General features: G+C 37.8%; 1 protein-coding gene, 1 long non-coding RNA gene and 2 pseudogenes across 2 annotated transcripts; all 4 read right to left on the bottom strand.

Moving 5' to 3' along the window:
* Window positions 1–591: 591 nt before the first annotated feature.
* LOC137724951 (presequence protease 2, chloroplastic/mitochondrial-like) lies at window positions 592–6,053 on the bottom strand (annotated as a pseudogene).
* Window positions 6,054–7,477: 1,424 nt separating this feature from the next.
* Window positions 7,478–8,471, bottom strand: LOC137725663 (uncharacterized). Its single transcript, XR_011067534.1, has 4 exons — window positions 8,250–8,471; window positions 7,936–8,148; window positions 7,739–7,801; window positions 7,478–7,583 (listed from the first exon to the last, which is right to left on the bottom strand). It is a non-coding gene; the product is annotated as an uncharacterized lncRNA (long non-coding RNA).
* A 4,929-nt stretch (window positions 8,472–13,400) lies between these two features.
* LOC137724952 (B3 domain-containing protein Os01g0234100-like) lies at window positions 13,401–14,891 on the bottom strand (annotated as a pseudogene).
* Window positions 14,892–15,462: 571 nt separating this feature from the next.
* Window positions 15,463–18,973, bottom strand: LOC137725728 (uncharacterized). The gene is made up of 7 exons (XM_068464498.1): window positions 18,645–18,973; window positions 18,357–18,414; window positions 17,971–18,051; window positions 17,787–17,822; window positions 17,429–17,668; window positions 17,199–17,340; window positions 15,463–16,537 (listed from the first exon to the last, which is right to left on the bottom strand). Exons 1-7 carry the CDS (start codon window positions 18,863–18,865, stop codon window positions 16,044–16,046), a joined length of 1,272 nt encoding a protein of 423 aa, XP_068320599.1. The 5' UTR covers window positions 18,866–18,973; the 3' UTR covers window positions 15,463–16,043.
* Window positions 18,974–19,879: the final 906 nt, after the last annotated feature.

Below are 19,879 nucleotides of genomic sequence, written 5' to 3' on the forward strand. Positions count from 1 at the left end.
GTTAATGGACATGGCAAAACGTGGTTTTGGCCATTTTTGAGTATAGTTTGGATATATGTATATATGTTGTATTGTCTTATGGAAAACGATACGGGTTTTACATTGAGGGGCATTACTTTTAGAGAGGTAATAACTTTGGGAAGCTTGGTTTCATTGCTCATTCACACTCTCTGTTTGGTGCCCTCTAGGTTTTAGCTGCTAAGTTTGTATCAACAAGGATATGTGGCGAATCTTAGTATTGATGGATACTTCTGAGGATATGATTCTTACCCACACTTCTGTACCTTACTTATGCTCTGACGTTGTGTGTGAAATGGGTTCGCTCCCGCTCACAACGCACTCTAGTATTTAAAATTTTTAGGTTCAAATTATTCACATTTTCTACACTATCACATTTTATGGCTTCGTCACCTTTCAGGTGTCAGCCAGTACAACTCGATTCAGGGTCCAAGTGAACTTTCTGGGTCGGGGTGTGTCATAGAACCTAAAGTTTGAGTTGTACTCCGAGAGTTGGAATAGGTCTCACCCACATTCGCTCTTTCACATGAATTAATTAATGATCCTATAAAAAGAGAGGAGTAGAAACTGCTAACACTGCATTAGGAAACTTTTAACAGAGTAAAACAAAAGGTTACCCAGTAATAGTTTAGCAGATAGTTACTGTCAAAGATTTCCTTCTTAAGGAAATTAACAGTAAAAGGTCAATATCTGCTTTTCACTAATAAATCTAATTACTTGGAAGCCAAGACAGAAGAAAGTGACATTCAGTTTTAATTTTGCAGCATTTTCTGAAGTAGTAGTCCTTTAAGATACGATGTCGAGCTCGCTGAAGAGGGGCACTATCTTTAATTTGAAGAGTTTAGGTCGCTTCTTTTGGTGCTGCTTTGACACCCAATGGCGCTCCCACTGTGACCACAACGCCTTTGCCTTTAACTGCATCGAATGCATCTGCAAATTTCTTGAAGTCCTTCAAGCTGCACGCGGGTAAAGGAAGAACAACGTAAAAATAATGTAAAATCATTGCATGTATGCGCCTTAATAGATGCTATGTATATAAGAATCTAAAACGAATCATGCATCATGTTTTAGGAGCAATGAAGATGATGATACTTTCACTTGAGTAAATATAACAAGTAAATTTGATCAACTATTGTTAAATTTTCCATGTAGGACGTTAAAATTCCTTTCTTTATTGTCCCTGTCTAGTTTTAGCAGAAATATAGCTAAAACTTCTTCAAAACTTTGTCAAGATGGCAACCTTAGTACTGTCAAATCCCTGGAACGCAACACAAACGACAATTTACAACCTGTTTACCTGGTTGAAAATATCTCTTTATGCCTCCTCTGCCTTTCTTCTTCTGTGACTCCCATTAAATCCCGCTTCAAAAAACTGCAGGAGAGAAAATGATGGGAAAGAGTTCGTAAGATAAGCAGTAAACTAAGAAACAATTGTGGCATGGTCACCGAGCTTTTGTGTACATTAGATTTAAATGTTCAACCGTTCAAACACTCCGTTGTTTCCATCAACAGTCACAATAAGATGCAAAAATTTCTTTCTTTGTCCTTGTTCACTTTTGTATTTGTGTCACACAAGACTTCTGCAAAACAAGAAGTGAGTTAACAGTAACACACACCCGCTATAACCTTTGTCATCAAGAAGTTGGTATGAATCATCTCTGAGCGCCAGCACAATGGCCTTTCTGAGAGTATCATCATCCATTTCTAATTTCCGTAGAAAATCTCCAGTTCCATCGTATACATCAAGCATCTTTAACAAGTTAGGGTCACGATCATACAAGAAGGAGAATACGCCTACAAAACAAATCGTCAGTGACAGTGAGGTTCTCAAACAGAAATTCAAAGTCCATGCAAATTTATAACCGAGCAGATTTGTACCTGTGTTAATATCAAAGTAACAGGAAGCACATGCTTCTCCACTAATTCCTACCAGATCATGCAACCATGTATCATTAATAAATTTGGATATAAGTGTACTTCCATTAATCCGATAACCACTGTCATGAAGGATAACAGATTTTCCAACATGATTAACCTGTAGAAGGTAAGGATTAAGAATAATATCATTCCCGCCCAAAAAAAGAACTCATAAAAAAAGTTACGGTGACAATTTTATCTAACCTTCGTAGGTATTATGATGGCCTCATTTTCAGAAGGTAGTGTAGCTTTCCAAGTAGTTCTTCTTGCAAAGGGAGACTTGCTAGGCAGCAAATCCAGAAATTTGCTCACAAATTTCTGAGATTGAGTAGGATTCTTCCCTTCAGCAGTCATAATTATGAAGCAACGTTTCTTACAAATTACTGACTTGCAAATTTCCTCTAGAGATGAAGAAATGCCATCCCAATCTTGATCAACCTTCTTTGCAAGCGCTTGCAGAAACTCCACTTGACTAAGCACAGAGATTATACAAAATGTATAAGAAACTGACTCTGTCCCATTACTTTTCCTTAGTCAATGCTTAATTATCATACTATAAGGAAATATTTGCACAAAACTTGAAAGCTTTCCAGTTATTCATAATAAAGATAGGCTAAGATGCCAGCCTACATCATTCCTCATCTCAAAGAGATTCATAGGATAATTTATAAAAATGCGAAATGGCTAGGTCCTGAAATGAACCTTAACTTTTAAATCCTTCAATAAGATGTTAATTTTTATTTCATTTGCCCTGGAAATTATAACAGATATTTCCAGGTTTCTGGACAATACACTTTGCAGAGAGAGGAACAGGTACAGGAAGTCAAGATTAGGCCAGAAGACAAATAACTGGAAAAACTTAGTCCAACCTGACGCCAAATATTTGTTCACAAAGCTACCCAGAAACATTTAATTTTGCATCCATTCTTGCTGCAGCATTTTCATGACGACTGGCATTGTCTTGGTACTGAAAATGACATATTATAAACTCAAGCTTTGATGGTTGAATGTTAAGGATCAGCAATTATAACATTGGCCGTTTTTGAATAAGTTTATAATACCTCAGCTATAAACTGGGACACCTTATGCTTAAGCGGTTCTGGCTCAGTAAATCGGACTTCTTGAAGAATGTAGTGGATCTGCAATAACATGAAATGAATGCGTTAAAACCGTGATGTATTATCTGCCAAACCACTAGTTGAGTACCAAACAAAAATGGCAATAATGATATAGAAGATAAGGATAAAAAAAATTTAGAGAGTAATGGCACACCAATTACATGCCCAGACACCTCCCCACATGCAAAAGCAAGTAAATGAGAAACTATAATATAGGTTACTTAGCGAAGAGAACTTTTATAAGGATCAATGTCAATTTTGCATGGGACATATTTTCCAGTCCAGTAATTCATATTTAGAATGGCACCAAGAGATTTACTTCATACGATTTACAGCCTAATAGCGTAAGATAAAGAAAACATCTGTGTTCCTCAATCTGACTTGGCCAAATGGCCTAAACCATGAGAAATTATCAAATTTTCTTTGAGGTTTTTTAAATTTTTGAATAGGGCAGGAGTTTTGCTGGATGGAGCCCACTTCATCCAAGTTCGAATTCCCAGACCCTAATGATCAGGAAAAAAAAAACAAAGGAAACTGGAAACACTCACTTGCTACTCGGGGAATAAGAGGGAAAACAATACCAGTTCAAATAGGTCTTCAGCACGTCCTGCCATGACTTCCCTCGAACAACTATATGGCCACAGGGATCTTTCTTGCACCGCTCAGAAATTCATGTCTTTTGTACTCGTGTTCAGCAATAACAAGCTGTCAAGGACATCATGATACTGTCAAGAACACAATCTAACTTGGCTTAAAAGAATTTTCTGTTTTTCTAAAATATAACTACTCTTTACTAAAGAATCACATACAGCTCAACTGATTGTTCAAACATTATTATCAGTATACCTCACAATGATGTCAGCAAAGAAGCAGTTCATTACTGTGTGTGTAATTGTCATACTGGTGATGCAACAGTCGTCATCATTATTAGTGCTTTGCGATTAAAACGTAATAGGCTATTGTCTTTGCTTGCAAAAGTACAATTTGTAGAAACAATTACTGGGCATGAACATGAGTTTCTTATTCATCAATGACGGTAATCCACAGAAATATTCAGTTTTGTTTGTTTACAAATCAACAAATATGCATTTTCCTACAAGAGTATGCTGGCATGTAGAATAACCATTGGTTTTAAAAGCAAGTAAAATTTAATCACAATTTTCTTGTAAAAATACCTGCAGTTCTATAATTATGCATAATTCCCAAGTAATTGAAGCTGAAACCTTTTCTATGTAACCCAAAAAATGCCATAAATGGGAGGATATGTTTTGCATGCATAAGTATTGGACAAAAAGTCATGACTTTAACTTGGTTGTTCTACAAATATTACGTCATTGCCTTACGGCTGACATGATTTAAGAGCTGAGCATAGGTTTTTCAAAGTCTAATAGAAAACATAAATATTCGATTAGAAAACAGCACTTCCATCAATCTGGCTAATTGAGTAATCTAAGGGAGGCTGTCAGGAATGAGGATCAAGCTCAGCCTTCTTAATTTGTTAATTAGCGATAAGGTAAGGGTATTACAACTACAAAAATGGCATAGTCTGGCTCATCATGCCATGTACACAATGGCATAGTCCGTCTCATTAGGTGACTATTACCGGAGATAACATCTTACCAGAAAATAGGTACCAAAGGAAGAAGCTCTTGCTTTAGTGAACTCAAAGGGAACACAATGTCAATATAAAAGACATCATTCGTGAAGACCTCATGCTGCAACACCTTAACTCCATTGATATACACGACCTACATATAACAGATAGAAGCTTTTTATTTATTCTTGCAGGAACTAATCCATAAGGAAACTTGCATCAAACTTAAACACAATCAATCAGAAATTCAAGGTTATGACAACCTCTGTGGGAACATGAATAGGTTCCTTTGGAATGTCTAGCAGAGATAGGCTTGAACACTTCTCAAAGCTTCTGGTGGGTCAGGAGTTTTCTGCTTCAGTTGCAGCTCCTGGGTAGCAAGTGCCAGCTCAGCGAGATCTTCTTCTGTCATACCGGCTTTAACTTTCCTCAAGATTTCTTTCTCAAATTTTTCATCACGAGAAGCCTTTTGTGGATCAGGCTGTCAAAGAAGTCAATCATTTTGATTAATAAAAACAGCCCCAAAGTTTGCTGCAAACATATTTAATTGATTACCTGCGTTGTTATCACAACTCTATGAGGATTGTTGACAAAGAATTTCTCTATTAGAGGAGTGAAAACAGCCTTGGAGCCTTCCTTTTGTATCGTGGAATTCAGTGTCTTTAAAGTTTTGCCATAATGTAATGGCTCAAGGGGATCCATGTCATGTATCCATTTATCCTACAGAGATTTAATATATTAATGTAATGGTCAAGAATAAATGGCTACAACACATGGAAAGTATCTTATCAACATAAAGGAAAAGGAAAACAAAGGAGAAACAAAACTAAAGAAGGAAGGGGGGGGAGGGGGGGGGGGGGGGGGGGGGTGGGGTGGGGTGTGTGGGGAGGTGGTAGATCTTACAATGCACTGGAGCATCAAGGACAAGCCTCAAGGAAATGATTCAGCATTGCATTCCCTGAGAATAAAATCCGTCGTATTCATGGACGCTTCTACAGAGTCTGTACTGAAACCTTTCTCCGCAAATACCATAAGTGTAGTCATGACTATTAATTGTGCCTTCAAAATGTCATCATGAGAAACACCCACGAATGCAATGGTAAATATAGGTTGAAGCGGATGAAAATCAACCTCTATAATAACATCTGTGAAGCCAAATTCAAGCAAGATAGTCTTCAATGGAGACAAAATAGTTGCTGACATAAGATGAACCAAAACTTCAATCATTCACTCAGTCTCCATGTCAAGGAGCCTATCACAGAGCAACCAACTGAAGCACACCATATTTTTCTTCTCTAAATCACCTGGTTGATTATAAGGATAGTTCTTAACAATCCTAACTGGCTCTGAAAATTGTCTTTGTGGTTGAACCCTTGATTCATTTGGAGCTGAACTTGCATCAGAGATGTCTAGGTACCCTGAGAGAAAGTAAGATAATAGAACAAATTTAAATTTACTTTCCACAATCTTAAGATAGTTTGCAGGCAAATCAAAATTATTCATACATATATACGTAGAAACAGATCTATTTGAATACCACTCATAATGTGCAAGCGCTCAGTTGGATCATCATCTCCATAAAACCATATCCTTGCGTTGCTGGGATGGTAGCATTTCCAGTGGAACTCCTGTAATTTTATTCTCAGAAAATCAGAAAGAAAAGTCTATAGTAATAAAATAATACTTAGAAAACAATGCATTTGTATAGAGATCAAGAATCATATGTTCGTAGAAAATGCAGTTTGAGAGAGAATTTTGGTTGAAGAGAGATATCGAAATTAAATAGAATATTAGAGATAAAAAAGGATGTGGAATGCTACTATAAGTCACCTAGACTGACATACAAAAGGTTTCATATAAGCAGAATTATTAGTCAAAAACATTTTTGTAGTAAAATCCTTAATACCATATTCTACAGGCAAATGCCCCCAGGGTGAAATGTGTCTTTAAAATGGTTCACAAGTTTGGATGATTATTCTGCTGGCTATGTTGAGGGGAACATGCAGAGGATTTTCCAGAGCATTCCTCAAAAAGTTGCAAAGATTGTTCTGCTACCGTAAAAAGTTAAGACTTCACAAAATGAGAGCACAATATAAGTCTGTAGGACCAGTGACTAAACCGTAAAGAATACATCTTAATGTCACGAGACTCATAACACATAAACAATCACAGTTTCAAAATCTATCATGGTACATATCTCATATCCCAGATAACTAATCTTCATCCTTAGTAAACACAACAAACCTTAAAGTCCTCAAAATGTCAGTTGCGGAATAATTTTTGGATCCCCTGCACAGTCAACACCACCATAGGTACTGTCTGGGAATATGGCCTGCAAAAAATGGAAACCAGATATGTTATATTAATACGGAGAAATTTAAAAGAAAAAACAGATGACACTAAGCAAACATAATAACCAAACCAGTAGCCCTCTATGCGTCAATGATAACAGATGACTGTATAGCTAATTACCAAGTCAGCAAAACGGATGGCTGGTATATCAACAGAACACATGATCTCAACAAACTCTACCACAAACAAATCTGAACGGTATCACTGTAGCAAGCACACGAGTAAGTGATTTTGCACCCAGAAGCTATAATGTTATTTAAGTAGGTATGCAGATGGTTTTATTAAGCACTTAGCTTAGTATTATGCATCAGATAATGATTTACATGAATTAGAGAGAGACGGAGACAGGGACAGAAGCTAGGTATGATTCATCAGCAAGAGAAAATCTGATTTAACAAAGAATACTTGGGTGCTCAAATCATAAGCATACTGGGGTGTACTAAAGAATAAGACTCCACAAACATAAACAATAAACGATTGGACGAAAGAAGTAGAAGGAAAGCTTGCCTGTTGAGCAATCAGCCTCAGTATATCTTCAGGCAAAGGCCGAGAATAGAACTCTTTCCTCTGATTGAAGACAACTCCTGAAATTATGTCCACAATTCATTTAAGAGGAAATGCCACATTGGTCTCATACTTGGAAAAGAATTAAATGTATAACCAATTAAGAAACATAAACTTTGTCAAAGGAATGGAAACCAAGAATACGAGAACTGGGCACATGTATCAAATGTCCAACCTTGATAAGATATATCGTCGGAAGGGTCATTGAGCTCGTAAGCCAGCCCTGTTGCTGGAAAATCTGGACGTCCTCCAAACATTTAGGAAAGAAAACGGCATCAAGGTGTACATCAACCATATTATACAATTCCTGGTTCAGTTACGAAAACCATGTAAGTTTGGAATACAGAATAAATACATTCTTCACACACCCACATTGTAATTTCCTTTCCACTTTGCCAGCTCGTTTTTACCTTTGTAGTTGTGCAAGAACCAGAGTAGTAGGTCCTATCAGCCATTGTTTTAGCATGCAGAGAAGTACTGTAGCTCCCTTTAACCAACTCATCAAATGGTTTTTTCACCGGGTACTTTCTTGACCCATATAACACACTCTGCCGCAGTATGTTAGCGACTCCAGTCGAATCGATCCTTCATCAACAGTTGAACAAAATTAACAAACAAATAGGCGAAAAGCCGAAATGGGCAACTGCATTACATGAAAACGAAGGGAATTTTGGAAGAGAACTCACGGCGGTGTTCGGAAAACAATTCCTAAGACCTTTCTGTCGTCGTCGTTAGACAGAGACATAATTTGGGCGCCGGTCTTTTTGTGGCGGAAGAGTACAGCGTTGGAGTTGCAGTCTCCGAAGAAATCTTCCGAGACCTTCTCGAAACCGAGCTTGTCCGCAACCTCATCTTCCACACCACGAAGCTCTATGCCCACCCAGAAAAGCAAAAATATTTTTTCACAAAAGGGTAGCTTAGTTTGTGGGGTTTGAGAGGGAGATGTAATGGCGAGTTGCGCTAAGTACGTACCTGGCGGAGAGGACTGAGTCCGGGCATGCCGACGGCGTTGAGAAGAAGTACGGCGGAGCAAGGAAGGCGCGGTGGGACTGAGAATCGGACGGCGGTTGTGGCTCTGAGCAGAAGCTGAAGAAAAAAATAGAGAACGAAGAAATGGGATTTGGGTTTCCGTGATGGATGAGAGAGAGTCAAATGGAGAGAGAGGAGAGAAAGAGAGAGTAGTGGGATTATAGGGAAGCGTGACCGGCCTGACCGGGTTTTGATTAGAGAGCTGACCGTACGGAATGGGAAGGTACTGGCTGCGATCTGAGATCATTACAGAGCTGACCGTACGGACAGAGGTGTTGTTTGTAGTGGGTGGGTGGTTTTGGAGTGAAATATTTCCCAATATTTTACTCCAACTCCTTTGTAAAGAGAAGCCGAGCCGAGCCGTCAATTAAACAGGATGCTTATGTTTAGTTAGACTTTTTTTTTTTTTTAATTTTTATAAGTTATGTTTAGTTAGACTGGGGTAGTCTAATCAAGATGGATTAATTAAACTTGAGTTTGGTTAAAATGTTTTGAAAATTTGTTACTAAATGAGGCATTGACAGAATAAGTGGTGGATTACTCAAAAGTGGAATCTTCAGACTTCGTAGACTTTCTGTCACTTCACAGTTAACGACAATTTACGTTTTAATATTATAAAATATTGTGTAAAAACTATAAGATGGCAGAGAGTTCATAGAGATTCTCACTTTTGAGAGAGTGCCCCTTAGCATTTCTCTAAATTAAAATAATAATATCATTTATAAAAAGAAAAAAAATAATAATGCAATGACACAATTTGATAAATGAGTTTTTCTTTTCTCAAAATTGAGCTTAGCTTAGTTCGTGTAATCATTCTAACTTATTTCTATGGATAGTACTATTCACACACCTATTTTTATCTCTCATATATATTTGTTAACTTTTGGCTATTATTTTTTTTCATCTCATTCGATCTAACAACCTGAAAATTAAAAAGAATGTGTAAAAAATAAATACAGATGTGTTGATAGCATTATCCATTTACTATATCTAAGTTTTAATAGGTAGTTATAAACGTAAACCGTCTAAGCTCAATGGGCAAACTTCAACAAAAGACTAAGGTACTATTACTTGTAATAAAAAATGGCATATTGATACAGTTTGATAAATGATTTTTCCTTTTCTCACAAGCGGGCTTAATTAGTTTGAGTTTCCTTCGTTTTATAAAAGTATAGGTATGAGAACTCATGAAAAATAAAAAGAAGTGTTAGCTTCCCTTTAAAATTTATAATTAGTACTACGGTTTAATTGTATTTTTCTTCACTGATAAGTAAGAGGTCTTAGGTTCAATTCTCGCCAAAGACAAATTTGGATCACATTATTGCTTGTGAGGCTAAACCGACCCCCTTCCGCTTAGTTCAAAAAATAAAAAAATAAAATAAAAAATAAAAACCTAAAATCATGATTCATATCAACTATGAGTAGTTGATCCAATTCTCTTTTCATACTTTCCATATTTTTAAGTTCTCCCATTCCTTCGTTAGGTAAACCGTCTAAAAACTCTATGGGCAAACTTCGAGCAAAGACCAAGTTGTAGTATAACTTGTGTTGTCTTATGATCACGAAGTTCTAAAATTCAATTATGAATTGACTTTGTCAAATTTTCTTTAATAGTTTGGACTAATCAGTAATACATAATATAAACAGTGGGGATTGAATTGAAAAAATAATATGTTTACTTGTCAATTTAATAGATATAAAGTTGAATTATCGAATAGTTCGGGCTATTGAAGACTTACTCTAATTTTGTGTTTTTAAATTTATCATGAGGAATACTTGGCTTAATTTTTTGGAAGTGATGCAATACTTACCACCTACTTGTACTATTATTTGTATTATCTCTTTAATAGAGGTAAAGTTCGCTAACGCATTTGAATCTCATCACTATTATAAAGATAATATAAATAATTATACAAATAAGTGATAAAAGAATTTTTTTTTTTATTTTTTGGACTAAAAGTAGAGAGCTTTGAGTGGCATTAATTAGACTGAAAAGTTTAGAAATAAAGTGGGGAGAAAATGAGACAAACAGCAAGTAAATATGGTAAAATTTCAGGCTGCCGCCGTTTCCATTGAAAAAAGATAGCAAGTTTTTTTTTTTTTTTTTTTTTTTTTTTTTTGGAAACTAAAAAGATAGCAAGCTTTCATACTAGTCTTCTCTGATGTGAAATTGATGTGCATGGCTTCCAAAACACAGAAAATACAGAGCTCTCATAATTAACAAGACAACTAGCATAAATCCAAATAATATGTTCCTTGGACAGCCTCTAGTCAAGAAGAGTGTCGTCTACGGAATGGGTTTATAATTATTATGGTATTATTTGTTGGACTATTAATAAAAGTTTATTAGAAAATAAGCTTACATTTAACCTTATATCAGTGGTTCAAAACGCTACTGTTGCAATGAACTAACTTAGTCATTCTCTTAATTAAGGAGAAATTCTAACATATAAGACTTGGACCAGCTCACTTGTCCAGGCTATACAAAAAAATTTCCCTAGCCCACCTCCTTAACTTTTTTTCATGTTCACTAGACCTGGCTCATATGTAAAATATATGAAGGTATACTTATCATTTGAAATTTCATTAAATGGCTATTGTTCACTATGTTTTGAAAAAAAAATACACGTTTTTTAAAAGCGTGGTAGACCCTGCTTATACTTTTCTATGCTTTGCTACTGTCATTGACAACAGTTTTTTTTTTAAATTATTAAATTTTTTTTTTTTTTGGGAAGTACCACACAACACTAAACCAGCTTGTAATGCTCCAGGACGATTTAGTATTGCTAATGAAGGGCTAAAAGTGATTTTGGGTCATAGAAACGCTCCAGAGCTTTTTTCTAGAAATCACTTGGAGCATAAGCTCAAGCTTCTCGGAACTTGTATTTGCGGTTTTGAGTCGAGACTAGTTATGGCCTCTTTAACATGCAAAAAGCTTTGCCTCCAAGGCTTGGAGTCCAAGCTCCTCATCCTCTTGGCCCGCGAAGCAAGACTTACAAGCTGGTGTAGCCGGGCACGCAGGAATCTGACATTCATGCCTAAACCTCAAGGGCTTTCAAAGTCTTATCCTAATGGCATCTGCGATGTTGAACGTCTCAGAAATGACCCCATCAATCAGTTTGCTCTTCAGACCCTGGAGAACGTGTTCATCAAGGAACGAGTTCTTGACTGCTTGGCAAGACTGTTTTGAAAGCTCAGAAATTATGATTGAACCCTTGACGATTACAGTGAACATCATCTAGGTCCATCCGAAAATTCAAAACCAAGATGTTCACTATCATGTTCATACTGAATATCTGATATCTGACCAGGTTCTGTATTTATTGCCGTCGATTGTGCTGTCCTTTGGAATAGATTCCAAGCTCTCACTTTCGAATGGAATCATGTCCGCTACATGATTTAAATTTTTCAAAACGATAATAAGGGGGATCGGAGAAAGCAAGAGTTGCGACGTGATCTTGGTGTATTTGGAAGCAACTTACCGGTATCAGTCCGTTTAGTGCAAGCATCAGATTTCATAAGGCCAAGAGCGCAATCCATTTGATCTAACAATATACATCTAAACATGTTGGCAGCAACGAATTGAGCGGTCCACCACTCAGTCCCACCTTCTCCCTCCACAAGGTAACTCGTTTGGAATTCATCCCTCGTCTTCCAAAACAATCATCTTATCTTGTTCTGGCAATTCTCACAGCAGAGTTTCTTAGGAAGACCCTGCCTAACCAAAATTAAGTGCACATAAATATACCAATGTCTAGCACCCAGCGCTAACCAATAACTTAATACGGCGCTAAATACTCGGTTGGGCCACCCCACAATATAAAACATAGACAGTTCGGATCATGAGATTACTTTGAGACATCATGGGATTACAACCGCCACCGAGTCACTGACAATCCTGTATTCTTACAAGATTTTTCAGTTAATTCGGTTAACAGAGAATAGGAAATAGGAAAGAATATTTACAAACAATTAGAGAAAATAAACTGGTCACCAAAATTGGACCCTGAGTGGGTTTGAAACCAAAATTATGAGGTAATTTTTCTACAGTTTTTCAAGTGATAAGAGTGAGAAGTTTTAATGATGAAGAAAACAGAGAACTCAGGTCGCATTTGTGCAAATTTCTTTTTGTTTTGTTGACTTTTGGAGTTAAAAGAGTCAGAACTTAAGACAGTGTAACAAACCAAACCGAATCAATTTGATTATTTGGGTATTGACGATGCAGCGTATCATGTAAAGTGATATTATTATGGTTAAAATTAATATTTACCTAAGGCACACATTTCTTATATTATCATTTAACAACCAATTTGACAAATTAACGACGGTCTAACATGAAAACTAAAACGTAACATTGTGCCTTATATTAGCTATGTTTTAGGAATGAGGTATCAAGATGACGTTGCGTCTAAACTTGAAGGGCATTTCCCAAAAAGCAAACACTTTGAAGAAGAGAATTGAACTATTGTATCCAAAACATGAGAGAATAATGTAAAGCTCCCCATTTTAAACGTGCATTGCAAGTAAAAGAACAAATAATTACACTCCAAACAGTATTCAAGAAGAAAAAAATGAGCAAGGGATTTGATTAGAGAATGCTACGCATATTGGATTACAACCAACTGAAGTATGTGAAATCCCTAGATCTACTTGCTGAAGAAGAACAAAATCATCTGAGCCATTGATTTCTTCTAAAACCCTAAAAGGGCTTGAGTGTATTTTTTTTCACTTCTAAACACCATGGAGCTTCAAAATTTTCATGGAAGAGAGGTTCGCGGTTCCTCGAAATTCTTTTTAAAGCCCTTATCTTAGGCATCAAAACTTACCATCGTCTCTTTCAACTCCAAAAGCTTTGAATCAAGATCTCTGATCTTCTCCCTCGTACCAACTTGCTCAAATTAGCTTCATAATACCTCTTTGATTTCATAGCCACTTCGTATTTGAAGGGCATGCTCAGGCGCCCCTTCAGTCTCACACGTAGAAATCCAACAGCTCAGAGGCATGTAAAGTGTTCTCCCACATTACACAATCAGCATGAGAGGGGGGCAGCTTGCAAGCTCTAACGGCATTAGCGATGTTGGTAGTTTCGGATATTATTTCAGCAGCCAAATTACTGTCAATACTTTTGAGGAGATTTTCATGCAGAAATGAGCCTTCTGAGCAGCATAGGTCATAATAGATAGTCCTAACCTGCACAGCGAGTTGAGAATATTTAGTCACACCATTCACAAGAATGGCAAAATTATCAATCATTCTAAAATCTCCAAAATCAGCTGCTGGTCCTCGAAATGTAATTTCCGCTAAGGTGGAGCCGAAGTCCTCATTGTTACCCTCAGATTGGTTGTCAACAAGCTCGGGATTAGTACTTTTGAATGTTGCCTTGGAAAACGTCTCTTGGAGGAGTCATTAGATGGTTTTTCTCTGCAAAATATTTGGCCAAGTTAACATTTCTGAAGCACATGCAATGATCTCATAATTTCTAAGAGAGGGAGAGAGAGCATACCAAACACTTCTTTTTTGGCGCAGGATTTCATTTTCAAGAGGCTAAAAGCTGTATGAGAGAACAGTAAACTAATCCGCACGGTAGATATCAAGAAATTAGACCGATAAACCACATGCAATGGTAGATACGCTTCATCCTAGCACTAGCAAGAACACCATACTAAGTGGACAAGAGGGTAATAAGAACCAAGCTGTTTCTTGTAAAATTTACGAGAAAGAGAACTATGTCCCCGGAAACAACAGTGACTACCTTAAACTTCAAGGGCCTGACCAAATGGAAAACTAAACGGTCGCCAACAAGTAACTTCGCAGTAGAAAACTTTTGCCATCCAGCACTGACTATCCTCCTCTCCCCAAGAAACGTCACTCTATATTTTTCCCCACCTTCAACTTCGAGGGAATGGCAAATACAAACGGCACTGTCCGTCAATAGAAAAATTAAGAACATAATTAGTTACACAAATTCCTTCTAAACTTGGCGCAACAGTTAAGAGGACACGTTTGAACGTATCATAGACTTGACAAAGACGGCGGGGTCAGCTCCAAAATAATTGAGGACAAATATCATCCAAATTATTGGTTTTTGAGTCATGACATGCAGCAGAATACAAAGTAAAACCGCTCAAAATATAAGGACCGTGTCGAAAATCACAAAAACAAGGTATATTGTACTGATACTTATGGGAAACGGTCAAGCTGTCTTCTTCTTCATGGTCGTGTTCTTCTTTTTCTTCTGGGAAATACTCAGATTCAGAGACTTCTTCTTCTTGCTTGACGTTCATGGCCAGCATGAAGTTTTAGGTGTTTGATAAACTCTCAGCCTGAGAGCTCTACCACCTCTCTAGTCACTAGTCACTGTGTTTTGCTTTTCGTCAAACGCATCTTTATTTTCTAGCCATTATGTTAAATAAATCAAAATTGAATTTAATGGATTAAACTACGAGAAGAGTAGAAAGTAAAAGTAGTTCAAAAATAAGATGTTGCCACATCATCAGTTATTTGTTACCGACAAGCATATCAAAGCAATATATATCTATAATTACGTAATTGAAGTATCGATAATATCAACAGCATAAACACCATATTCATTCATAATAGATAAACGTATCAATACTCGGATCACCTAGTTATTCGGGTATGCACACAATGCACCGCCACTAGTGTTATCTTGACGAAGAAGGAACATACTTATGGGTTGAGATTCAAAATTTCGTAATAATGATTTGCCGATACGGCAAACATCATTTTGGAAATGGCAAGAGAAGGTCGACATTACAAGTTTATATGCCTTCATGAGTCATACTCGTCCTAAATGCTTTCAATCAGTACTAAATAATCAACCATGTCAATAAACGAGTTGAGAATCGAAAAAAATATCAAGTACAAGTAAAATTTTCTCCACGTGTCTGTCCTTTAAAGAAATTGAGTCAAACCAAAATTTTCTGATGTATATCTAGTTTTTATTAGCTTATTCAGGAAAAGTTACAACATCCATCTTCCTCCTATTTACAGTGTACAAATCCTAGTCATGATTCATCCAACATCTACTGTCATAGTTACTCCCTTCATGGTCGTTTCGGGCGGCGTCACGGCTGACCTCACTCCTGGTGATATGTATCATCATCAACCGTCGAGATCACCGGCATCTATGCATTTCGATGCTTCACCAGATAGACAAACTCTATATTAAACATATATACGTTACGTTGTTATACACATGTGATTATCCTTCGTTCCATCTGTACATTCTGTACACTTCATTCCAGAGGACCAGACCAACAAGTTGGAATAAGCATGGTTTACTCTGGATACCCCTGAAGATGCCTGACCAGACAGTCCTCACCTTGGTTGCAACCACTAATTCATTGTGCATCATCCTGTTGGAATCATATCTGTATCGAATCTCTCGGGATCTTCAGTGATCTATTCCAGCTAACCCATAAGAGAAGTTATAATCTTGAGCGACGAAAGCTTTTGAGACCACGAGGAGGTGAATTCCTACGAGCAGAGGCAAATGGCTGCCCATTCAAAGACCCGCAAAATTTAATATCCCAACCCTCAACGTTCTTAGGGACACAAACATCAAACAGGACTTGGCCGAGTACACTATGTGCACTAATGCTTGGGGGACTGGGCAGAGAGACGGATCTTTCTTTTTGTTCATCTTGTAAAGACCCAGAGCCTGTACTATTTTGATTCTCAGCTGAACTTGGCAAGAAGAAGTGGTCGCTTGGCTCCACTGCAACTCTTCTAAGGCTCTGATTAGAGTTAACTGCTGCTTTCTGGAGATCACATATTAGTTCAGATATCTCATCTTGCATGCCTTCCATGCTAGTATTTTCACCTTCAAGTTCTTTAATTCTTTGAGAAAATACCGAGGCAGCCTTTTCAAGAAAATGAGTAACGGAAGACCTATACTGTATTGGATAATGCTTATAATGACCTGAAACAAACATAAAATTATTTAAGTTTAGTTCTTATGTGCCACAAGCATTGAAGTAAACCGAGAGTTAAAAATGTGAAAAATTCTATGTGCTACTTAAATATCCGAGCAGAACTATCTATATCTGCAATTCTGCAAGTTCATTCTACCAATGATCATGTTGGACTGAAGGTCAGCACCAGGTCTAGACTCCCCATTACCATAGATTGGCATGAAATATACCACATGTTTAATGTTACAAGACTGACTGAATCACGGCCTCCAACAAAGAGAATGAAAATCCCCCAAAACTCCTAAAACTAAACAAAGCTTTAACCATATGATTTTAAAACTTTTGCATCTATTGCTTTTACCTTATGTTTGTCCAAAATACGATGGTGCCCACAAGGATTCAGACAATTTCAATAGGACATTTTATACTGTTCAAGAGAGTTGCCTGTTGAACGCGCTTGACATGCCATAACATCACCCAAACAAAATTATATAATTTCTTACAGATATCCAATTACTATAAAGATAATGTTAGAGAGCAGTGCTAAGCTATGTCTACTGGTTTCCAGATACCTGCTGATGAGCGATATAACTTTTGTAGGTAGTTCACTCTAAGGATATTAAAATTACAGAAAAGGACGGATAAAAAGGAAAATGTTTTGAGACAAACCTAGGTGAGGGGAGCCATTCAATTTCACAAGCTTGACATCTCCTCCAAGTTCTTGTAAACGTTGAGTGAAATTGCAGATAATATGATAGGGGGCCAGATCATCTTTATCAGAGCACAGAACGAGAAATGGAGCACCCAAATTCTACAGAAAAAAACTTAAATAAGTCCATTAACTAACACAAACAAACAATAGACAGCTATAGATGAGTAAAGGCTGAATGACAACTTACAACAGACGAAAACAGAGCGTGCCAATACTCAGCGCACTGGGATTCAAATCTAGTAAGATACAACGCATCCAAACCGGAAGCAATGCCTTTAGCTACCCAAGAAACCAGTTTTGACGATCCAGGCATCTTTAGAATGGTTGGGTGTAGAGCATATTGAGTGCTCAGATCACTTGTAAAATCAACTGGACCAGAATCATAGATGTGTCCAGTAATACACTTTCTGACCAATTGATATTCAGCCTTCACAAAGTTAAATAACTAATAAGAACAGAGTTTCAAAATGAACATGTGGGATCAAATGGGCATTATGAACAAATTACTGCACAATTTTTAACTGAAACTACAAAGAAACACATACCAGATAAAGCTGACCTTCACAAATTCCGTCAATAATCTGCATTTACATTTTTCAAAGCTATTATATTACACAGTACAACCATTGTAATGAAATCAGAAAAGACTAGTTACGACTTCTAACATTCCAGAAATCAACTTATCAGTACCAAATACAAAGTCGGGTATCCACTACTCACAGAACTTACCCGAAAAACCTTGTACATACAAGCTTTTGTACCAGCAGAAAGAGCCACAAAGACTACAGGACATGGCTTAACCCTTAGCTCCTGCATACGCAAAATAAATAAATAACAGGACACTCCATAGATTAAACTTGAGCAAAATTAAAAGCTATGCATGCCAAATTCCACCGGCATTAAAAGCAATTCGAAGTAAGAATGGGATGGGGATAGGATTTTACGCCATATAAGAGTTGGGTTCTTTCTCGCCATTGGGCGAGTAATACACATACACACACAACTAACCATACAGTCATTATCCCCGGAATCAGATCATAGCTCATATTTAACATATGGATCAAAATCTGAAGAAGCAATTAATAAGAAATTGGCAAACTGGGAAGGAAGCTGACCTCAACAAGCGCGTTGAGAATAACAAAGGCGGACGACATGGCCTTTTCGGGATAGAATCTGCACATAATGTCATCATCAGAGCAAAAAAATAAGCTCAAAATGCAGCAAAAAGTGAATAAAAATCCAATCTTTAAACCCATCCATGAATCATAAACCAAATATCTACCAAATACAAGCAAACCCACGAAAGATTCAGTACAAAAAGAATCTGAAAAAAAAAAACAGCTCATGTAAATGTTTGTTCTGTTTGGGTGGTGAGAAAAAGCGAGAAAAGAAAATCCACTTACGCATGGAGAAAATGGGAATGGCAAACGAGGGAATTCCAACCGAGAGACGAGTACAAATCCACGTGATTCTGCAAGTGCCTCTCCTGAATGGAAACCCAAGCGAAGATAACAACGATTCCTTTGGAATCAGAGACCTCCTCCTTCCGTCCCCAGTAGATTCCACGGCCGACGCCAGCACCACCGCCACCGCCACTACCACTAGCTTCGCCACCGCTCCACATAGCTGCTGAGCTTCTTTGGGAGAATTTTGGGATTGAATTTTAGGGTTTTTGGTGCGGGTGGAATTGTGAGGTAGATGGGGAAATGGTCGTTGGAGAGGTGTTGGATTGTTAGAGCCACTCGTGTTCGTGTGGGAAATCCGGAGAAGAAAACGATATAGGGGAGGGGCCGTGGTGGGCCTGCCGCTGGATCATGACTCCCTCCTATGCGGTCAACGTCATGGTGGGGTCTCCTCTCTCTGAGGTGGGGTCCAGAGGACATGTCACACTGTAATGCACCGCGCGCGTTTTAGGATAAGTTCGGCCACGTCGGACCCTTGCTTTCTTTACAACTTTATCCTTTCTTTTCCTTCCTTTGTACTTCTTTGACAAATATGGTAAAATTGCTTCAAGCTTTGGGGAGCCTTGTTTTCTTGATTATAGTCTACGGCTGGAAAATTTTCCGCAAATCCCAAACCAAACAAAAAAAATTCAAACTGAAAATGTCACATCCCCGCCTGGGGGGGGACCATTTCCTGAACCCGCAACACCACCGTAGCACGATATTGTTCGTTCTGGGCCCCGACCACGCCTTCACGGTTTTGTTTTTGGGAACTCACACGAGACCTCTCTCTGAGGTGGGGTCCAGAGGACATGTCACACTGTAATGCACCGCGCGCGTTTTAGGATAAGTTCGGCCACGTCGGACCCTTGCTTTCTTTACAACTTTATCCTTTCTTTTCCTTGCTTTGTACTTCTTTGACAAATATGGTAAAATTGTTTCAAGCTTTGGGGAGCCTTGTTTTCTTGATTATAGTCTACGGCTGGAAAATTTTCCGCAAATCCCAAACCAAACAAAAAAAATTCATACTGAAAATGTCACATCCCCGCCTGGGGGGACCATTTCCTGAACCCGCTCCACCACCGTAGCACGATATTGTTCGTTCTGGGCCCCGACCACGCCCTCACGATTTTGTTTTTGGGAGGACCATTTCCTGGACCCGCTCCACCACCGTAGCACGATATTGTTCGTTCTGG

The sequence above is a fragment of the Pyrus communis genome, chromosome 2, assembly GCF_963583255.1.
Source record: "Pyrus communis chromosome 2, drPyrComm1.1, whole genome shotgun sequence".
Classification (NCBI taxonomy): Eukaryota; Viridiplantae; Streptophyta; class Magnoliopsida; order Rosales; family Rosaceae; genus Pyrus; species Pyrus communis.

Coding starts and splice junctions, on each gene's coding strand:
- LOC137725728 (XM_068464498.1), bottom strand. CDS start 18,865: ATGTGGAGCGGTGGCGAAGCTAGTGGTAGTGGCGGTGGCGGTGGTGCT. Junction 18,415..18,644: donor CATTCCCATTTTCTCCATGC/GTAAGTGGATTT, acceptor CATTATGTGCAG/ATTCTATCCCGAAAAGGCCA. Junction 17,823..17,970: donor GTATGTACAAGGTTTTTCGG/GTAAGTTCTGTG, acceptor ATGTAAATGCAG/ATTATTGACGGAATTTGTGA.